We start from the raw sequence: 24658 nt of genomic DNA on the forward strand, positions 1-24658 counted from the left end.
TCATATTTCTATTAAATTTTCTCGACGTGATTAAATACTAAATTACACGTTGCAGCACCTCATAGGATCTACAGTGATTATATTTATAATGGGTCATGTACAGAACTGAATTGCATGCTACTTCGTTATTCGATACATACAGAAAAGGCATGCTAAAGTAACACCTAAAATTACTGTTCATTTCTAGATATTCTTAGATTACTTTGAAGCTGGTAGATAAAAATATATTTTTTTTCGATATACAAACAATGTCGACGAAAATAGTCTTAATCTCAAAAGGTTGAATACAAATTAAATTGTAATTGACATTTGAACAAACGAATAAAAAGTGCATTACAATTAATAGCTATACTTTCGTAAATTACTGAAATTCATGATTTATCTAAACTTCACCTTAAGTCACCCACGCAAAATTTTAGTTCACAATTTAACCAAAATAACGATTCAATTTTTCCACAGAAATACACGAAACACTGTTGAACATTAAAACTACCCGTAGCAGTCAAAATGAATGGTTTCGATTTTTTGTCCCGCAATTATTGATACTTTAAAAGCACTAAATATTCGAAATTATTTTGAAAATAAATAGTCTGAATAAACTGAAAATAATCCAGTGTCACAATTTTTATAGGGATTACATATGAATGTATTAAATACTCGGTAGTTCTAGTGTTAACATTTAAAATAATTTCCCATAATTTTTCGTCAAATATGTTTCTTTATTCTGTCAAATCTCTTTTCCACTTCAATCAACTCCTTTTCCCCTTCTTTCCATTGAAATTGTTCTTATTTCTCACGTAACACAAAAGTGCTGTCATGGGCCACCTTCTTGATTCAATGAATAATATAGCATGAGAGAAAGAGCTGGCATTCAAGGGAGGACAGTGTCTGAATAAAACAAGTTTTCTTTAATCGATCTGTTTGGGAAAATAATTTATCCTCGGTATTGTTGCGTGTGCGTTGTTCTTGAAATTGCACTCGCTTTGGGCTACGTTAAATTTTAGCGACAGGAGGAATGTCCTAGATTGTTCTTACCTGACGCAATTGCGCTTTCATTCATGCAGTTTGTATGTTGGCAATGTAACGACATCCGAACAGTTCCATTCAGAGTCCGTCTGCGGCAGATTGAAAATCGTTTCCGGCGGTTGCGCCATGACTTTGTAAACGGGAATTCGATTCCTACATCACTACACGTCCAGTAAATTCTTATATAGGGTGTCCAGTTATTTGTTAGTCTTCGTAATTCCTATCTATGTTATAAGAATCGCTGTGATGTTGTAAATGTAATAAGAATGGTTTGAAAGGATACAGAGAATTTAGTTTTTCAATGATTTATGAGTGATAAGAGTGAAGAAATAAATACATCGATCATTATATATTTAATACGAAAGGAATCTAATAAAATGTAGTAAATAAAGTATTGTTGGAATTGTTGTTAGAATCATATGCGAGTATATACTTACTTAAGTTTTAATGTTGTCATCTGTGTGGACTATTTGAATTTCGCGAGCTAAGCAACACAAAAAGGAGGACGATAAGGTAGAAATTTTATAAATAAGAAAGAAATCTATAAACATTGCCTGTATATCTTTCTACAAAGGCATATATAGATGTAAGTAATAATGGAAAGCTTTTTACTTTGAAACTCTGAATTAACTTGAAAATTACTCTCCTCCCGTGACCATGTAAACTAGATACAAGTTATGTCAATAGGAAAATGGGGCAAAGTATGAACTGCGATTAATATTATAGGACACAACTAAATAATAAAGCATATCATTCAACAATCAATATTAGTTACGAGATGGATACAAAAGAAAATGCAAACAACTCGCCCAACAAGTTCGCCCTTTGCCAACAATTCTTTTCATCTTGTTCACAAGCACATTCTGAGAATTTGTAGTGACTTTCGAGATAAAAATGCTTAGAATACCAGTATTTAATACTTGTATTTAATTTTGTCGGACACTTTTCTCTCTTTTTAGAGTATCCAATACGTAAATAAATAGGTAACCGATTCTTTTACACTTTAAACAAATCACACAAGATTGAGAATTCTAAAAATATAAAGAATTCATCACCATGTTCAAAATATGCTAACCACGCAGATATATATATATATATATATATATATATATATATATATATATATATATATATATACATCACACACACATACAATAAACTAGAGTATGCAGAATATATTCGAATATGCATCGTATGCGGAATGAATCGATGTATGATAAATATTTCGAAATGTGCAGAATAAGCTAAAATAAGCGGAACAAGGGGAATATTCGATGCATTCTAATGCGCTGAAAACACTGGAATATGCAAAATATATCTGAGTGCGTACAGTGCATCACAATGTACAAAATACACAGAGACAATATTTCAATTAAAATATCGATTGATAACGCAACTCATAGGTATCAATTTTATCAAAAATATTTCATCTGAAAAAACTAATCATCTTTATTGTATAGTATTAATTAACCAAACTGAATTTACTTGTTACGTAGTAGTTGCATGAGTCGTGACAATCGCTTTTGATACACCCTGGCTAGGCCATTACCCTTATTAATTACATCGCACGTGTTTAATGCTTACGGGTTACCCCGTCGGCGAGTAGAGGGTACATTAGAACCGTGTATCTATTCAATATACTGAAAGTCATAAAATAAGTGAAATTATTTTTATCGCTTAGGGAGTTGGATTTGTCGTGTCAAACATTCTTGATGAAAATTATATCTTAAATGCAATTAAACACCATTTGCTCTTTATTGAAAACTTAGTTCTTAATGATTGGCTACTTATCTATAGAAAATATGTTCCACTAAGTTAAACATACTTTTTTTAATTAGCTTTCATTGTTTCTTTGAATTTTATGGTAAATATTAATAGTTATATTTATCAAGTTCCATCTACCGCTTTTATTAAAATTTTCATTTGATATTATAAGATAAAGGGTTAATTATAGTTGTCGTGCTAGGAGGCGATCTCTCTAAGGTCGTAATAGGAAATTCGGTTTGAGCGCCTAGCGCGATATGGGACTGTTTTTGAGAAGTGCTTAAAGCACGTGGTCCGATGGTGGACCATAAATTAAGTGTCCCATCGCTGGCGAAAGCGGGGTTGTACTCAGTCATAGCCGAACCATCGCGAAGAATAGATCTTGTACTTTAAACCGTATCATAATAAACGTACTCCTTATTTTCCATAGTAATTTTACTGTTTCTGCCCACTGCACCTCTGACATAAATCTCAAATTACTACAATAGTATAGAGTAAAATTTGTAAACTTTGACAGAAATGTATAATCGTATAATAAAACTACATGAAAAGGGACAGTATAACTTGCAATATCATTAATTTTGTATTGTGTGGAATTTACAATTCCTCCTCTCACACTATGGAGTTCAAATATCAAAGCAGATCGAATTGCTTAATATCAAGACGGGCTTTGATAATGCAGTATTGAATAAAACCCCAAGGAAATTCGGAACTACGACCCAAAGGAAACATCAATGATTTCGACAATACCGAGAGTTCAGTTGGAGTCTGAATTTTTTATAGTGTTCCCGTAAGTTTGTGTCCTCGGTGGATTCGGTATCATTCCTTGATCGTGATCTATTCGAAGATAAAATAAATATCATTATCAATATTTCCGTCTAAGAATTTACTTATTTTTTTATTCATTACGGTTTTAATTTAGTAGATTAAGTATTCGAGTGCTACAGTATTTGCTGCATATTGTTTCTGAGTTACCAATATTCATGTGTTTTAGAAAAACACACTTATTTAACTACCATTTATATAAATGAATTTTTCAAATACCAAAACTGATGAAGTATAGTGGATTTGTAAATATTTACACTTAATGTATTTAACTATATCGAAAGGTTCAAGTGTGAGAACTTTTTACTAAAAAAATACATTCTTTTCTTTAAAATATTGTTAATACAATATTACATTAAATTCGTACTTATTTCTAAGGAAATCAAGATTTTATTTTATTTTGATATTACTTCGTATATTTTCTCCCGAACCCAATAGAACATTTGTTAAACAATATATTCAGAAAATATTCTAAATTAATAATCTGAAGAGTTTAAACGTCTTTATTTTGGTTATATAATATTAATATTAAGAAAATATCTACATTAAGGTTTGGCCGTTAATTATATGGTAATTGAAGTTAAAAATAGAATGCAGTTTTAAAAATAAAAACAAAAATTGCTTGAAAAGCTTGTTAATATAGATGTTGGCTTTCATATGTTAGTCTGTTGTGTCAGTCGCTTAAAAACCGTTGACATTGTAATCGACGCGAATACACGTGACGCGAATAAAAAATTAATCGGGCTGTCTAGAGTTAGCTACAAAGAAAATTATTAAAGACTGGTAGACTTCTACCGGTTACGAGTTGACTCGTGTTTACGCTTGCATTAGCCATTTCAATTATTGAAACGCAGAGCAATACAGAATATTGCAAAAGCAACATATTCAAAGTTATAATAAAAGATATGTCCAAAGTTTCATTTCAATTCATCATGTATAAATAAAGTGTATTGAAATTCATTTTTATTGTTTCACTTTCATATTTAATTACGGAATAATCACCGGTGACATGAGATACCTTCTGCGTAAAATTGCCGATCAACAATATGTTAATACACTTATCGTGTAAATTTTGTTCCATTGTATCAGATATATACAATTCATCTGTGTATATCTAAATAAAGAACATATGAATATAATGATTTTTAATTATTAAATATGTGTTTTACTCAACCATACATAGATAAATGCATAATTATTTGTAGTCCAATGATAAACAGAACTTCTACCGTTGAGATGTAAAAGAGGATTGACACGTGTGTTTGCATGATCCGTTAATTAAAAGGCACGATTCGAATTTTGAATGATTATTACATATCTGATGGATAAATTGAAATTTTCGGCAAATGCATTCGGTAATGATGGAATTAATATCTCTGTGCACAGCGTCAGCAAACACCGTACCTGATCACTGGGATAATGGGAGAATCATGTGTAAACTGTGCCGATCGGTCTATCATCTAGACGTGACCGCCAAATTTCACGCGTTAAAGTGATAGAACCGACAAAGCCATGCAGGGGGACTAACTGGTTTATCGTGTGTCGTTGCTGGGTCGCCAGTTTGATGAACTGTTCGCCGGCATAGCGTTTAGCCTGATATATCGGTTGTTTATTAACGAACGGCTTATTCTGAGGTTCCGTTACTGAACCGGATCACTAAATCGAGTTATCGACTCGAATTTTAATGACCATCGTATTACACGCGAAATTTTGGTAATTATACAGAATATATCTTACTTCAGTTACCACTATGTTAGGAATCCAATATACTACTATTGAGTTTTGAATACATGTTTAACACTAGAACTACCAAGCATTTAATACGATTAATATGTAATCCTTATAAAAATTGTAATAATAAGTTACTTTCAGTTTCTTCAGACATTCATTATAATATTCAAGTGAAATTATCTATTTTCAAAATCATTTCGAATATTTAATGCTTTTAAAGTATCAGTAATTGCGAAACGAATAAATTGAAACCAGTCATTTTGACTGGCACGGTAATTCTAGTGTTAAATATATTTCCATCAATACATATCGTATTAGTTCAAGGTTGTGGATTATTAAGTGTATTCATAGTTACCTGGAATTGCACGATGTTCTTTCACTTTTCGCGTCTCGTGACCATAATTTACCTACGTTAGCTTCAAAAGTTTTTAATGTTTACTTCGTGTTTGCGCTAGTAAGCGTTGACTTTAAAGAAACATTTTATGTTTCGAAGCAGTAACAAATAATACATAGCTTATTCACTGATTATATGTCCTTGAAATAAGATGCAATAAAAATCTAAGTGAACATTTAACAATTTTCAAACAATACAGTACACAGTACTAAAAATATTTACGTATACGTGTATCTTTGAAATTAAAACTGAGGATGATAGGGCGTGTGGAAAGTTATTCTTCATTTGAAAATAACTAGGAAAAAACAAATAACATATGAATTTTCGAAACTTTTTATTTTATCCTGTATAATTACCATTATATCACTGTAAGATGAACAAAAATATCGCTAGCAATCTGTATCGACCGTGAGAATTTCAATTATAGTATGGTGGCTTTGTTGCTTGGGACGACTGGAAACAATGATATTGTATGTCATTCATTACTGACAGCTATTAGAGATTTGCTTTCAGTTCTCTGCGTATTGGTGAAGCTCATTTTCAATGGTAAACCCCGGAAGTAACAGTCTTGTGACCCTAACGCATAAAAAGTGGAAGGTGAAAGTTATTGTACCTCGTTGCAGGCTTCGATCAGTCAACGAATGATTCACCGTAGAGGTCGCCTTCCGGAAATAACGTATTGCCATTGCTATACATATACTCGCACGCATATTCCGTTTCCTCGGTCTTGATTTATTTAAGGAGTTGTACTCCGTTCTCGGACAGTCAGCCTATGCAATTCTAAATAAGTCTGTGTTACGTCATTTCTACGCTACCCACGATAGACAACAATGAAGAGAAGCATTTTGTGTCAGTTATAGAGTGATGATAAAAATAGTAATTCAAGCATCATTTCAACATCTTGACAGTTATATTTTTTTACGACCGAATGGAATTAAATGGGTTGCTTATGATTGATCCGTTGTTCTTCAGATGTCGAATTAACTATTTCCTATGTCGAAATAGACACGACGCTTGATTTTATCTTATCATACACTTTATTGATCTGTGTGTAGTGAATTTAACAATATAGTTCCTTAGCTTTTTGACACAGTTTATTATAAGTATATATTTAATTTAAGGATTAAATATTGGTAATAGAAACATAGTATTTCTCTTCAACAAAATGAAATTTTCTAAGATATAAACATGTAACAATAATAAAATATTATATCTATAATATTATATATTAATTAAATATTATATACATAAATTGGGTAGTCTTCTTAAAATGGAACACATGGTATATAAGTGGCGTTCGTAGTTCCCTTGTATTTGATTGGTAAAATATTATTATAAATTATTTTTATTATATCAATAATTGATGTATTGCCGGATAAGAATAGAAAAAGAAAATTTATCAGTTTTGGCACTTACAGTGTTTTCACCAAGAAAAATATCTCCAATTAATTACAGTAGATTGTGCAATTGAAGGCTATCTACGCGAACGATAGAAATACAAATCTATTTGTCGGGCTTGGGATTGGGATGGAGGTATTACGCGCAACTGAGCTGGAGATGCCTAAATGAAATTCTGCGGTTTGCCTGCTAGATTAATCGTACTATCAGCCTTATGTTGGTGTAAGTGTCAGTTGAAATGAAAGGAACACCAGTCAGGCAGCTACTCGTATTTTCGACACTTAATTATGTTATGTTCACGGCCGCGCGAATCAGTTAAGGCTCCGCCATTGTTCGTGGCGATGTTATGTTCTCAGCCACGGGATACAGGACACGTGTATCTGCTTTCTGGTCCATTGAAATAGGGTGTTCGATGTCGTCAAAAGTAAATGAACTTTGTTAAGTTCATCCTTAACGAATTAATTGCGTTCGACGAGTATACACGCCATCTTAAAATCAAAATGATACTAATTCTTTCAACGATAAGCTATTTATTTTTTCAGGTAAACACGTGATTCTTCTTCGTTTTGCTTCAGCTTTTCTTTGAATATATTATAGCTGTATTTGGCCTGCGTTAGACGAGTATACACTTCATTATTTTATTTCATTGTGAGTCTTATCAGAGATTTCTGAAATTACATTCCACAGTTAACAGGTTAACACTAGATGTACCGTGCGATTAACCGCACCGTCTTTAATTTTTTTACAACAACTAAAAGAATGCGCCGGTTAAAATTTAACACCGCTTTTATTGTGGTACACATACAAGTAGATGAATTTATTTAACAATTTCTAGTAGAGGCACTTTTATGATCTCTGTAATAAAAAAATAAGAAATTTGAAGTAAATCCTTAATTAGATAACACTGTTGTGGTATGAAAGATGTTTCTGTAAGATATGAGTAATTTAAAATTTCTGCGAAATATATAACTTCGGTTAATGGTGTACGTTCATATGACTTCAAATTACGAAAAATTGGCAAATACGTGTCTTCGTCTTGTAATTTGCTCAGTCAAAGTGTTAATGGATGTTTGAATAATTGAGAGCTCGCTTAGGAAACCGATGTTCGCGTGATTAAGTATTCCGCTGCGCCACGTTCAAACCGAGTGATTTTGCTCTAGGTTTGCGTTAAGCTGTTGCAAATTTAACGTCGATTTCATGCCAAGTCTTCAAATACGAAACGTTATGCACCCTATCTTTGTGTTACCTTATTACTCGGTACGTGTAACTACATTGGTACGTTTGCACTTCATTTTCTATAATGCGTTGATTGATGGCGTCTATCCTGCGCAAACAAACATGAGTTTATTTCTGATATTATTTATATAAAAATGTGTAATACTTAATAAAATCCATTAACACTTTTCTTTTAACGCTATTAAAATTTTAATGGAGAATTTATTTAGTACTTCTTGAATATGAAACTAAATTAATGATAGATATGAAGACATTCTTGAACGTAGAAAATATTTTATTCACAGGTCATTAATTAATATTACATTTACCAAGAAGGATATTATCAAAAATAGCATATCTACATGACTACCTTTGAAATATTTATATCACGTAAATTATACATTGATAATACCCATTGTAAAAGCATACATTATAATCTACATTAGTGATTCAATTTTAGATAATAAATTAAATCTAGAAAAGCCTGATTTCACAAAAATTAAAAAGAAAATTTAATCGTAATTTTAGAATAAAAATTGTCTAGCCCCATAGAAATTCTACAAAATTAAAACCTCATAATCGAGATTCAAAGTATACAAAGATACGTATATTCATAGCAAAATGAAAAGTGTATTAATTATTTTAATAAAGTACCATTTATGCAATCAACAACACACGATATTCACATTAATCACTGAAAGGCAAAGGTTAAATGTAAAACATTTGTCGTTCGAGTAATAACGATCGGTAGTATACACACGCATCAATTATATGGTCAATGATCGAATTAATTTTCCGCTGATCGGTAATTTCAATGCCGACACAGAATGTTCATGACTGTTGTTCGTATCTGCCGAACGTATCAAATTACAATCGTATAATTCAATAATTCATTTCGGGGAAAGGGGTCAGCGATAATCGAGGCTGGATCGTGTTCTTCGGCGATCGACCTCGGGGGAGCGGGAGGATTTACAACCGTCGAAATACGTTTTCAATAGTGCGAACAACGGTATTCGCGACAATATTTCCCGATCTTTGTCGTCCGCCTCGCATTACGGCGCCGTTAATTTCCTCCGAACGGCGGAGTCGCCGGCGTCGTAAGTCTCCGAAGGTTATTTATGTAAGTCCGAAACGTTTCGAAGTTCTTAGATTCCTCCCGAGTGTTTTTCGCGAGTCTATGGTGATTCGAGGATCCCGAGCCATAAATGCATCTTCGCCCGGTGTATTTCATCTACCAGACAATTTTATCCGTGATTTCCTTGGTACGACCGACGCGACGACAGGAACGCCAGCCGAGCATCCTCAGTAAGAATTTATCGTTCCACTTAATTGACTCTGATATTAACTTCGTTTATTTACCTACAGATTGTTATTTAATAGCTCTTTGAAAACCAACGTTTTCCGAGGATTTCCTGTTAGCGTATTTTTCAATGAGAATGGGAATAGCGTTGGTATCTTTTTTTTAAATTTAAAGCTAAATCCCTTGACCTACAATAGCATGTCAAGCTCGTGGCGAATATTTTAAATTGTATTTGGCAAATCTGCACGATATTTATTTTTGTTTTGATATAATTAAATATTGACTTTCTATTATAAATAGTTAACCTTTTAGATAAACGTAGATATAGACAAGTATCAAAATTTGTTCTTTCCCTAATAAAATATTAACGATAACATAGTTATGTCAAACTCTCAGCAGAAAGTTATAAAATTATACTGGAGATTTACTTAGGGTATTGCAATTCAGTTTTTGTAGAATACTATAGAATACAATCAATTGAGTGCTTAACATTATATTTTTAGATTGTATTTTTTGAAAAAATTGGTGCATAAGTTGACACCGTTGAATAGTTGGCCCGTAGATCGATCTAATAATATAATTAATCGTGGATATAGTTGGTATTTGCTTAATTTATCTCATAATTCAACACTCATTAGTGTTGGTAATATATTTTGTAATGGTAGTATTAGTAAAGGATAGTAATTGGTGATATAATGTAAGAATTTATTTTGAAAGTAGTGTCTGAAGAGGAATTGTCACGTATCATTTTTAATGCAACGTATTCATTGAAAAATATAGTAACTATTGTCAATAGAAATTTATATTTTAATTTAATTTATGTTATACTATTAATATTAATATTTGAATTGAAGGATTTATGTACAATGTTGGAAAATATTCTATATTCAAGTTTTACGGTATATCAACTTCATTTTTAATTATGTAAATAAAATAAGCTTTTTAACTGCATAGATTTTTATACAATTTACTGGCGGAGAAATGAGATTAATATGTTGAATAATTCTGTTTTACTGAAACTTTCATTTACTGGGATTTTCATGTCCTCAACGTATCCCGTTCGTAAAGTGTTATTAAACGTCTGGTAGATAAGGTATTAATATTATATAATGAGAGAACAGGTGGCTTGGTTCATATTCAAGGAGACATAAAATTAAATTGGAAAGATATTAAAAGCCTTTTCATTCATCTGCCTTGATTTTTAACTTTTATATCTAATAAAGTCATCTTTGAAGTTTCATTTTTCATATCATTGAATTTTCATTAATCAAAAATTTCTCTCAAAAATATTATCATATTTCAGTTTCTTCGTGTACCAATAATAAATAAACAAATAACTTACTCAAAGTATTCTTTTTACATATGAAATTTCTTTTTTTGTTATGATCAGCTTATTCATCACTTCTATCTACAATAAATATCGAACTAATTAAATAAATTATTTAGTAGAAAGTAAACAAGGAAAGGTATGAACCCATAAGGATACAAATTTATTCAAAACAATATGTTTACTTTCTTTGTAAATATATTTAAAAGTTCAACATCAAGTGGTCAGTAGTAAATATTTCTACATTCCACGCTTGTTCATTATTTCTAGTCCGAGTTATATTATCATAGTCAAGGAAAATTATCTTATTATTTTATTATATACTTAACTCAAAATAAAAATCAGTATCTAATAAAATTTCGATGTTTGGTACATTTCGAGGTCAAAATATCCGTGAAGTACCAATACAGTGTTTCCTACCGACGAATGGCGGGAGATCGAAGTTGATCTGAATCGTCAACGGCCACAGTAAGAAAATTACTTCCGTTGATGAAATAAACTTCGAATGGCAGTCAAAGGTCTTCCCGGTAGTTGTTATTAGCCGAAAGTTCCTGGACAAGTTCCAATTTAGGATCAGCGTCGTTTGAGTTTCAACTTCTTGTTCCGTTTGCGGTCTGATATCGGACGCGAGTTATTCTTGAAGACGTAATTATCTCAAGTTTTCTCTGATCTCTTCTTCTATTCACTTTTCCCCGCTATCTGGTCCCACAGCGTGGATCGCATTACCACGGAAAATCCCGGGAAATAATATGGCTGCGGAATCATATTGCACGGAAGAATTTAACAAGACCGATTTCCGTATCAACAGGAACGCGCCTTTTTTTCTCCCTTACTAAAAAAAATGCGAGTCATTAGCCAGAGGAAACGATTTTCTCGGCGGAATTATTTGAAGAGATCTCGTAGAAAATACTGCAAGTCTCGGAACTTAAATTTTTGAAGTGAAATTTTGAAATATAACTTTTTTTGTTACTATTATCGCCAGTTATAAAGTTGAAGTGCAGTTTTCCTTTTACAAGTAGTCGTTAATAATAATGATACTTTTAGAAACAGTTTTATTGTTTCATACAAAATCGTTGGGTAAATGTAAATTTGGTTATGTTGAATTGGTTTCATTAATTAATTGAATAATTAATTCATGCAATTAAATTTTAACTAGCCACAGAGAAGCAATAAGTATCGTTTCGTTATGATTAATCGGCGATCATATTACATCGTGCGATATCTCCCCTGCACGTTGGGATTTTAATTAAGCTGCAGACGTAATAATTAATTCGCGGCAGTGTGCAAGAACATTTATGCTTTATTAATTAGACATTCGTTGGTAAATTTGTACTATTGTCACTCCGTCAAATAGGGTGGGATGCACACGGAAACGAATGCATGAGTATGTGTATATACTCGCAATTAGACCTATTTTACACTCGTGCTCAACGGTATGGTCAGATCAAGTAAAATCACAACCGATCATGATCGTCGCAAATGTAATAATTATTAATGTAAATTATCCAGTCAAATCGAAATCTGTTAATCATCGAGTCGGTTTGCTGATGAAGACAGTGGCACTCTTGATGAGTGGACTGTGAATTTTTATGCAAATTTAGATTTTAAAAAATATGATTAAAAAAATAGAATTACGATGGAAAATTATTTTTTTAACAAATAATATAAATAATAATACACTTTGGGTATTTTATATATTTATTAGTATTGTGCGTGTATAATCTGTGTACGTTTGCAATTTCAAATTTCTTAGAAGTGCATAAAAATCCACAGTCTATTGATCAGATTAGTTCTAATCAACCAATTATGAGCGGCTGACGGTAAAAAAGGATCATGGATGACGAATAATTAATATTATCTGTTCGAAGAAACAGTACAGTAAATTGTACGATTTTATTTGCAAAAAATATTGAGAATCATCGCATAAAATGAGAATGTGGATGGAAATCGGAACTAAACTTACGAAAGGTAAGTAAATCACTTATTTATTGTACTAACTAGAATTCTTATGAAATAGTTGTACAGGAAATAATATTATGTTATATATTAAGTGATTCGATTATTATTAAATTATGTATAGAAAATATTGTTCATTTATGGAGCGAATGAAAAGATATAAAATATATATTGATTGGATTTGATTGTTTTTAATCCTTGAATGTAAATATCTCAGTAAAGTGTGTGATCGTGGCTGATCGTGATCTGACCGTACCGTTGATCGTTAGTATGAATCAAGTATTATGTTCTCAGCCTACAGTAAAATTATCAAAGAAGTCAATTGAATTTTCAATCGTGTGACATGTTCCATTACACTAGGGTAAATGTTTCAATTACAACAATAATAATTATTATTATTCAAAAGATCAATAACATCTTTGATGTTCTTTATATTTCATGTCATCATTGAATATAAAAATAATTATGTAAAGTTTTAGGCTTCATCATCATAAAGGAGAGTATTAATGAGTACTAGTGTCCAAGTTGAAACAGAATTGCCTTGCAATAAGCATATATTTACAGAAAAATTTATTTAGTACCTAATGTTTCGTGACCTTAGTGTAATAGTGTATTTTGTAAATATTTTTATTATTTAGAGATGTAGACAAAGTCTTCAAAAAATTTAGTAATATATATAATTAAAATTCTTTTATTGTTTGCATTAATTCACGTTAGATGAAAATTAAAGGTTATAATCTTTTAAGTTTTTTACCTGTGAATTGATTTTTGATTTACGAGGAACACGAATATGAAATCTAAAGCGCAGAACGCGCTGGGAAATCGTGTTTAGTTCATTTAATTAAACTTGATTAAGGCTAACTTTTGCATATGCACGGAATATAGAAATGTTATTTAACTTCTCCCCTGTTCCAGATTGACACGCGGAAATGAAACGATGAATTTCGTCTGCGAAGTTTCAGGTCATGATGTTGTGAAAACATCCTTAAACAGGAGTTAATCTTCTGTAACTTAATTACAGTTTACAGTTCGTTTATAGTCGTTAATACATACAATTTGAATATAATCACCATTAAACATTTATTTACAATTTTCTCAACCAAATTGAGAAGATGGAGACTTAGTTTTCTCAAAATTTGTAATAACCGAATTTTGAAAATTATTAGGTATAAACAAATTCGTAAAAGTTAAGGTCTGCGTAAAAAATCACAGAGTATTTGTTCTCAGAAATTGCCGAGAAAGGAAAAAGCTGAACCTATGTTCGCTCAGCTAATTCTAATTCCTCTCGTCAGACCGCGAATAGCAGCATTTCTAGGGGAACGAAACCGCAAGCTCGGAGAAATCTACTTCTGTTACCACGTTCCACCTTCACCGCAAAAGCAATAAAAGTTTGTAAGCTGAGAATCATCGAGAATAGTGCAATTATGTTATATATCATACAAAATGTCTGAAAATAGGGCGCTAAAATGCCTACTTTGGTCCAAGTAATACATTGTGTATCACGTGACCGTAATTGTTAATGGTACAAAAGCGAAATTACAATCAATTCGAAGATGAAAGTCACAACTAACAATTTAAATGTAGAATTCTCTACATTCTAAGAATGATAACATTAAAATTTTGTTTTAAAATGTAATATTCTTAATTGCTCGTTCCACCCTCTGTAATTAATTTCTAAATGTCGAAGAATTCATGCTACATCTGATGTATAATTATTTTTGAAAGATTTAAAATTCATTTGTTTCAGTGCAAATGTGTACTATTATAAAGAAAATTAAAATATTAAAATATGTACAGGATAAGATTGAAAGTGTTTGTGAACCAAATTAAATCGACCACGAACAACTGAATAGTGTCCACAGAAAAAAAGTATTTTATACCGAATTTCAACCCTCTGCCTTGACCTGGAGGATAACTGAAACGAAAATTCAATTTATAATACTTCCTTCTATCTTCTTATTCATTTGCATGTAGAAATTAAAAAAAATATTAATAAATTGTAGATACTAAACCACATACATATTAATACATTAGAATTTAAAAAACATTTCAATCCAGCAAACACTAAAGTAAACATAAAACTTCGTTCTTGATACAACAGATTCAAAAACTAATTCACAAAATTGATTTACTACGAAAAAACTTAATCAACACCCACCATTGCCATTGAAAAGCTCACCATTACTAAGATTACCTCACATATAGCTTCCCGTTCTCTATACTTTTCTTTCGTACTAACAATTCAAATTCAATTCTTCCCTCATTCTCTACCGTTTAAACTAATTATACATCGTAACTCTCATAGAAGCATAAGGTAACACAATAAAAAATAGGATACGAGAAAAGTCTTAAGAGGATAACGGATATATTACTGCGTCTTTTACTAATGGAGTTAAAACGCGAGAGGGGCTCAAAGGAGTTTCCCACCGCCTGAGTTCGTTACGGCGCGGGCTAAACCGTCACACGGGAAAAATTGTTCCGTCTGAGAATCAGATTTACTGAGGGCCGCGGGATCAAAGTGCCGGGGATCTGCTTTTGTCGTATGCCAGCCACAAAATTCTCCCCAACCGGACTTTTATCGAATTTCACCGGTGACGTTGCCGGCCTTCCGCCGCGGAAGTTCCCTTATCCGCGGCGGAAACGAGACTTCTTTACGGCGCGCACCGTGCGCCCTGATTCCGAGGATCTGGCCCTCGCGGACGATCCACATTGTCACTGGTGCACGTATACTAGGGAGCTCAGGAGATGGCAATCAGCTGTTATTGCCTCTAATCCGTTGGAACGACCTCCATGAACAGACACGTAAAAGGAAAAGCACACGCATTTCTTGGATTGGCGAGAGTCAGACCAATTATATTATAGTAGGCCTCTTTTGGCCGACTACCCACAATCCCAAGGTACATAGAGCGAAGGGGAAACGATCATTCGCGATGCTCAGATTTTGTGATTGGCTGAATCATCTGACAAAGAAGGCAAACGAAACAGAATGTGATGAAATGAGACATAAAATATTAACGCCCATTTGCATTCTTTACCGTTATGTCTCATTTTGTCACATTTTGTTTCTTTGCGCTCTTTTATTATGCGACTGGGCCGATAACAAGAATCTGTTAACAAATAATTAATTAATTATTTTAGCCGAATTTTAGGTAATTTTAGCCGAAGATAATTCCCTTAAATTTCATTGTTCATACTTTACTTACATAGTACATGTTGAAATGATTAAAACCATTTAATCTAATAGATACGATCTAAAACACTTTTATAAAGACCTATATTACCTTCAGATAAAAATCAATAGAGCGAAATATAACTTAATTCATGAACAGTCGGGGTCGTGGAAATACGAGTTAGTTTGGTCAGTAACATAAGTTCGTGCCGTTTATTTTTCTATCATATATATAAAATAATATTGTATTAAATACAAAATTTTATAACTTTACAACCTGTCGTTCTCGAATACCTTCTACTGACTAAACTGAAGCATAAAGGTTTAGTCACCCAAGTCCTCGTATTGCTCTGTGATTACAAAATGTAACGCGAGAAGGAAAAACACATCGTGACATTAACTTATGGGATGACTTAATGGTTATAATATCAGTGATGCTTTGGTTTTAATAGATTCTTGTTATTGGTCCAATCGCGTGACAAAAACCTTAAGCAAAGCAAAATGAAATAAAGTGAGATATAACAGTAGAGAATACAAATGGACGTTAATATCTTATGTCTCATTTCATCGCGTTCTGTTTCGTTTTAATTCTTGTATTAGCCAATTACTCACTATTTAAAAGTCCACAGGAGCAAGAGGAATCGTTCACTTGCTTTAATGTTTAATTGCTCGGCTTTCATCTGTTTTCGTTTCATTTTTAATACTAATTTGTCAGTCCTGTTACGGTTACACGTAACCAATCAAAACTAAGAATAAAACACATAGTGAGATATCCATCTTGTCCCGGTGTCGGTTCTTGAGTAACGCAGAGTATTGAGCAAAGATGTGAGCAGCCTGCTGTACGTGTAATGGCAATATGATGTTTTAAGGGATATAGGTCAGCGATTCGTCAGGTCATCCGTGTGAAGGCTTCGACCTTCTACACTATATCCGCGGTTAACCCGAATTTTTCTAAGTTTCACGCTCGTCGTCGACCAATGAAATCTTGTTGAGAATAAAAAGCTTATTTTCACAATATTTCAAATCTTTTCTTCTCTAAAATAGGAGATTATGGATTATGGATTGGAAATTATGTATGATTACAATCATTGCTGTTCATGGATAATATACAGACTGGTTGTATAGTATTGATTTTCGTATGTGACTACAAATTACAAATGCAAACAATGAACTACATTTACAATTTTGTTTATTATGGGAGAATTCTTTGAAGATGCGTTTACCTAATTTCCTAAGTTGGAAAGTGAAAGTGTCTTCTATTTTCTTATGGTTAGGGAAAACGTGATATACAATAAATCGAATTGTTGGTCAATGAAATTGTAACCTTCGAAGAGAATTTTATAATTTGAATAGTACACTTGAAATTCGTAATGTAAGTTCTTACAGTACTTGAAATAGTGGAAAGTAATGTAGGATGTACAGAGTGAAATGTAAGAAAAATGTGATATTTATAAGTTAGTCTTTACGTAATTTCATTGCCCGTGAGCTGCTTCATTTCCCTTTTTCTCGTATCGATTCGTTCTTTTTCCTCTCAACGTCGAAGAATGACGAAGGTTATACTCCCTGATAAGGGAATTAATTTACATAACATCGACCTTCACGTTTCCAAGATACAAGTTCGTTTCTGCGTGAAGGAATTTCATGTAATCTTCGCGTGCATTGTAATTTCCTATTTCGTTCCATAAATTCCATTCTACTTTCCATTGAAACACACCTTAACAGAATTTCATGCTTGCAATTTAAAGGTTCGAAGATTGTTCGGTTGATTCTCAAGTGTGCACGGAAAAATGCAAAACGAATAAGAATTTAACAACCGTGTGTATCGTTAAGATTAAATAATCGACGAATAAATTACTAATCTTGTGTATTTATAATTGAACGAAATTATTTTTTTTATTTAATCGCTGGTATAATTCTATTTTTCGTTCAATATTTCAATATTAGGATATCAATTAGCATTACACGCTGCCAGATTTCATCGCGGATGAAACCCAATAAAAATTATGTCCTTATTATTGTTAGGACATCTGAACCGAAAACTCGGTCGAATATCTGAAAAAAAGTGTCGCCCGTTATTCGCTGAATTTCCAACCAATCATACTGTATCGACGGCACGATATCGGTTTAACGCACGGTTAAAAATCGTTACCGATTACATGAACTAGTTTGCATAATACGATGCGCCGTCCCGATGGCGACAGTTCCGAATAAATTTATAAATCAATTATGCAAAACAAAGGAAAGTAACAAAGTTTATCTGCCAGGATGAATGATCGAGCATAAATATTTCTTTCGGTAACATTCATATATTCATATATTTTTTAAGGAAACCTTTTAATAGACCCATTGATTTCCAATATTTATTGGTTTCCAAAATGTTTTATTCTCGAATCGAAATCACGTAAACGGTATTCAACACTGAATTCAGAATGAAATAAATTAACTCTTAATTATTACAATAAAGCTCAAGTTTAATGTAAATTATGAATTTTGCAAACTCAACTCTAAATTGCTGTGAAAATAAATAGTTCAGCAATTAATCTGTTAAATAATTCATTCTCAATTTAATGCTCGCATTCGATAATTGTAAATAAATAATCATCATGAATTCTAATTAGAAATCGTAGAAAATTCTAACTCTATGCCAATGAAATCTAAATTTCAAAAATATTTTCTCTGTCGCTGTCTGCCTCTATTTATCTTTGTCTCTCTCTCTCTCCCTCTCTCTCTTTCTCTCTATCTATCTATCTCGCTATATATTCTGCATCTCTCGCTTTTCTCTCTGACGCGCGAATATCCAATCGTAAATTACATATTGCTCATGTTTCTTTTCAGAATCGAGTTATGTAAATTCTGCAACATACATATCGGCGATTAGAACGTCACTGTTAAATACTCGGTGTGAGTATACACCAGCTCGGTGTGAGTATCACATTTGTGAGTTCGTTTTGTCTCGTCCATTGGATATGTACGTGTGAGCTTTACGTGCGTCGCTGAACGAAAAAATAATAAAAACAGGAACAGCGTCGCGTCCCAAGCTCAATTTCGCGGATGATGTCGAGCAGAGGATTTTTCGTACTACGTGTGGACCATTTTTTTTGTTCCTTCGCAAATCGTTTACTCGAATGTTTTGTAATCTATTTGATACGTGAATGGATGGAGTGTTTTACGAGCACGCGCAAGTTCGGATACTTGTTTATTATACTTTTGTGAAATGTACATCGACTTTGGATCTCTTTTAACGTTTTTTTTTAAGCGCTTCACTTTTGTTTCACACGAACAGAACTGTTAATCGTTTATTTTCATCGCGAATAGACTACGGACATGAATGGACGTTCACATTTCTTTAAACTTATTTTAATACCATCAATATTAGAACCTCGTTCATTCTGTTAAATATCGATTTTTTAAAGACATATTCAATCGTTTTTTAAAGTAGCCTTATAATCGATTATTTTTCATTGTTAAGGTGTTGGCAGCAAGCAGTTGCGGTCAAAGTGATTACGTCCAAGTGTTTGGTGTGGAGGATACATTAAATGTTAAAAATTGCTTCTTGAAAGTATTATTTAATGTTATTAATAATCTTATTTTCATACATTTTGTACATTCAAACATGATATTAACGTATAAAATCCGTGAACGTATGTAGATACTTTTATTTTTTAATTTGCTGGCAAGTAAAGCACTAAAGAACTGCAAAACTTTTCGTATATAAAATGTTCCTAAACTTGCTGTATTCGTAGGACCTTTTTTATACTTGGTATTAATAGAATGCATTTTGAAAGTTTTATTACCTATTTTAAAGATACCGCATATAAGACTTTAATACGTTCAGGGTTACATGAGAACTTTATCGTAAATTTTTCAAGTTCACTACATTGTGATTCTTTTTCGATATTACATTTCTCAAGGAAAAATTAAATTAATAAGAAATAAAAATGAAAAGAATTAATTAATAAGTTGCTGAACGTATTAACAGCATTACTATACCAAGAAATTTATACTGGAAGCTAAAAGACTTCTATCTCGCATTTGTTAGCAACGATTGTCTTCATTCTGCTTGGCTAAAATTTGTAGATAAACCTTGTCTTTCATATTAATGTTCTTCATAAAAAAAGTAATCGATATACAATAAAATACTGTTGTATGTTATTTAATGGGAGAACTTCCAAAGGGATAAATGTTTCATATTCTTCTACGGATTCCTCTTAATAGTATTAAAGTTCCGATATTTATATATAAAAGACTGTACATATTCATATACATAAAATCTTTAAATTGTTTATTAAAAATAGAAAATATAAGATATGTTGAGTATCTAATGTGTATCGCTTGTTTAATGCTACATACGGATTTCAGAGTGTTGCTCTCAAGTCATGTTTGAAGATAGAATTTATTGTTATTCTTAGATTTAATCTTTAATAACCGTTGCTCCAATTTTCTATGCTGTAACTCGTAGAAGATTAATTTGCAGTGGATATGAATGCGAAAGTTACACTTGAGAGATGCATACTCTGTTGTGAACACGTAGAATTGCTGCTAAATTGTTGTCGCTTTCCCCCTTGAAAATATATTGGTTATTCATACAGTTACTAGCTAATGTTTTCTTCATAAATGATAAATGTACGAAAAAGGATAAAACAGAAAATAATTCAATTAGTATTCATAAATGATACCCTGCACATTTAATTTGCTTCCATCTGCAATATTTCTGAAGAAATAATATTTCAATGCATTTCGTAGTTCTGTGGACTATATCGTATTTCTATACGTAACTTTATAATGCATTTTCCAATCTCGATCCAAGCACTTTCTTCAAAATCATAATCCTTTCTATACTTTACAAACTACAAAATTCAATACTGTATTAAATCATTTTTTATAATCCTCAAATGTTTGTACTATATTAGTTATATAGAACACTATATCTTTATCTTCTTCCATTCTTTCCTCGTATGCACGTAGCAACTTACTATTTATCATTTATAAGAAAATGTCGGCTGGCAACTGCGTGACCATAATAATTTATTCCGAACGGAGCTCAGGTGTGAGAGTACCGCCAAAGATTTAATTTCATGTGGAATGAAGTCAACGTAGTATTATTCTCTAGCAGCTGCTTTCGTTCCTAGCGTAATTCATAATGGTCTATTCTCAAGTGAATAAAAGTGTGGGAGTTGCTCTTGAGAGTTACCCTGGAATCGTTGAACAATGGCTGCCCCTTCTGTTCTCGAGAATATAAATCATAAGAACTTATTCCAAAGTGGACACGAAGCCAACCATCGGGAACAACCCTTATGTAGATACGAATCATAAATGCGAACTGCAAAGAGGCCTCATGGCGAGTCGTTCTGAAATTTTTGCTTACCATGGACGCATTGCCGCGATACGAAAATGACCCGTTTCGCGGATATACCATCGCGTTTCATATTATTCTCATCTTTATGTGAATATGAATATCCCGAGAACACTTTAAATCCCGCCGATGGAACGTTTCCAACGATGGTAGCGCGAAACGTTTCCTCGACGGCCGACAGCTGTCACGTTCGGGACAGTGTATCACGTGACCGGAAAAAAGTTCGTGCAGTTTATCGAGATAAAATCGTGGACTCATGAAAAGGGGACCGGACGGTAGGCGAAGACTCTCGCTTTTATCGGAACGAAGCTGGACTGACACGCGAAACGATGAAAGGAAGGAATACGATTAATTATACGATCCACTCAGCGACTGAGAACATCGACTCAGAACACGTGTTTGTAACAGTGGGAAATTTATTATAAATATTATAGATATTTATCGTAGTACCCTTTTTAATTAAGTGACCCTATCTTTGGGATGAAATTACTTTTCATATAATTCTCGGGAATAGTGGTAAAGTGATAAGAGTAGAAGAAGAACATGTTCTGCCATTTTTTGATGTGGCACATATACAAAATGTCCTGTAACTGATGTTTCAATAGAAACGGATGTAAGTCTACATGAAAAAATAAGCTGAAAACACTCACTTTGTTAAGGCTACGGTTTTAAAAAACTGTATGGAAATATTTGTCGGACAAGGAGAAGGTACTTAATTTCTTAGAACACTTTCAAAACAAAACTATATTCTGGATTAAATTGAATTTTTAAAATTTCACTTAATTTGTATTACTTCTTGATGACTTTTGTCAATGAAACTTGATTTCATTATTAAAGGACGCAATAACTTGTAAAGTTAAATTTTCTTGATACCTGTTTGAACTATTATAATAGTAGTAAAAATGTTAGATGACAAATCAATTCGTTGACCTAGTCCATTTAACGTTCCTTTAACGATAGCTTTTAGGGGTTAAATTATTCAAGCACTATGAAACAAATTGCACGAACTTTTTCAGCCTGCAATATTTATAGCTTGAAATGGGCCTCTTCTGTTGTTAATAATCGTGTTACAAAAGTAGTTCTAATATGCCTTTGTAATAAGAACTATACATGAACTATACTATACACGTCGAATTCTCGTCTGTTTAATCGATTGAAAAACGTATTTAGATATGATCCACGATATTCGTATATTTTTCCATAAAAAGCGATGCGTCGACAATTTGTTTAACCAGTTAATTGTGGAATGTAATTTGAAAAATCTCTTATTGTGCGCGCAATAAAATCAAATAATAAAGTGTATACTTCTCAAACGCAGGGCAAATGAATCTATACTATATCCTAACGTAGAACTACAGCAAAATTAAGAAGAATTACACGTTCATCTGAAAAGATAAACAATTGGTCATCAAAAAAATTAGTACCATTTTGCATTTTAAAATGACGTGTATACTCGTCGCACGCAGTTAACTGGTTAAGTGTGCACCCATCCATTGAGTGAAAGCTTCTCGAGTTACTCATGGGGTTTCTTTTTCAGTTACTTCCATCGACATTGCCAAAATCGTGCGACTTGCGACCGCGCATTATTGGTAAGCCAACGGAGCAACGTTGTATAAATTGTGATTTGTTCAAGCAATAATGTATGGAGTGGCATATGCACCGAAATTGTTGTCCATTGTTCGCTTTTCTCTTTGTGCACTGCACCGATGATACACGAAAACGAAACCCTAGGTAAAACTTTGATACCTAATAATTTGTATCCATTAAAATAAAATTTCTTCCTATGAGTATACGAATCCTGTAGAAATTGCTGTGCATAAGAAACGAATGTTACTTTTCCAAATATACAACACGTAAGTTTATACAAAACATTAATATCGAAACGAAAATTTACAATCTACGAAGTAGATGCAAATAACTTCCAAAACTAATAATAACGTTACACGATAGTAGCAATAATACAAATTTTACGCAGTAATTTCTATAAAGTCTCACGAGCATCAAGTGTGGTATCCTTAGACGGATTAACATAAATATATTATATATTAAATATATAACTATTGAATGTTTGTAAGCGTCAAAGAATTCAAACGCCAAATCGAAATATTCCACTGAAATTCATACAGCACTGCGCGACGGAAAGTATACTCGTGCTTTTCGCATGCGAGAACTAAACAACTGTTTATTTACACGGGGCCAAAATGTAGACGACTGTACCTTTCATACTGCCTACGATCTATTTCTACGCTTTCACTTTTCGAGCATTTACAATGTTTAAAATGAAACAGAAACGAAAGAGAAACGAATATAAACAAAGTATTAATAAAATGTTACAATTTCCACTTTTGTACAATTCGAACAGCGCCGTTGGTCTCCTGTAACGATGCTCGGCGCGACTGCATTACATGAGTAGCTCATTGGTCAAATCGATCAACGCCACTTTACAAATTTTTTTAAGATTTTATCATTAAAGCATTTCATTGGCTCTTAATGATTTATATTTAAAATAAATTTCATTAGCACTGGGTTTGGTACCACGAAACAATCAAAAATCTTTTGGCCATGTAAACATTGCAATAATAATAAAAATTACTTCGAGGACATACTATTTTATACATTTTACATATTCGTTAGATTTAAACTATACCTGTAATAATAAGGTAAAATATATTTTATAATAATTACTTGATTTTGCATTTAACCCCTTGATTTATGATTTATTTCTTAAGTATGATCGATAAAAATACTTTATCGTTAACAATTTATTGGAAAACGAAAAAATGTTGATGCTTATTCTGTCTGTGTGTACTAAAGAGGTTAACGATTGATAATAGAAAAATAATATCTAATTTATATTTGACAGAAATAAATAACACTTACTTTTTTCAAATGCGATTGAAAATTTTCGTCACAAGTCTGACACGATATTATAGGTGCAAGGGTTAAAGGAAAATTTCAAAAAAGTAATATATAACTATTGTATCACTTTTTTCTAATTTTCTTTTTCTGAAGTTAATCGATTCGCCCAATGAGTGGCTCACGTTAGAAATCTTACGTAAGCTCGCCGATTGATGTAAACCTGCACGCCCAGGGGATAAGTCGCGAATCGGTGCACGTGTCCGTGCTGTGTGTTCTTGCTGTGCTCGATTACGTCGCTACGATAAACAAAATCTAGCGAAAAACCCGATCGAGATCGAATG

The 24658-nt window shown here is 32.5% G+C and overlaps 1 protein-coding gene across 5 annotated transcripts in view; it reads left to right on the forward strand.

Moving 5' to 3' along the window:
- Teh1 (tipE homolog 1 phospholipid transfer protein) overlaps positions 1-24658 on the forward strand; it is a 104106-nt gene that overhangs the window by 39629 nt on the left and 39819 nt on the right. The window contains exons 3-4 of one of the 5 annotated variants that reach the window (XR_013001430.1): positions 18941-19027; positions 19575-23047. The exons of 2 other annotated variants lie outside the window; for them this stretch is intronic. Coding sequence is in view for 1 of the 3 variants with exons in the window: in XM_076374323.1 (XP_076230438.1) it covers positions 22996-23047 (52 nt within the window). In the remaining 2 variants the exon portion in view is untranslated. The remainder of the gene's footprint in view (positions 1-18940; positions 19028-19574; positions 23048-24658) is intronic. 2 more of the 5 variants (XR_013001431.1, XM_076374323.1) reach the window with 2 other exon arrangements.

The sequence above is a fragment of the Nomia melanderi genome, chromosome 2 (assembly GCF_051020985.1).
Source record: "Nomia melanderi isolate GNS246 chromosome 2, iyNomMela1, whole genome shotgun sequence".
Lineage (NCBI taxonomy): Eukaryota > Metazoa > Arthropoda > Insecta > Hymenoptera > Halictidae > Nomia > Nomia melanderi.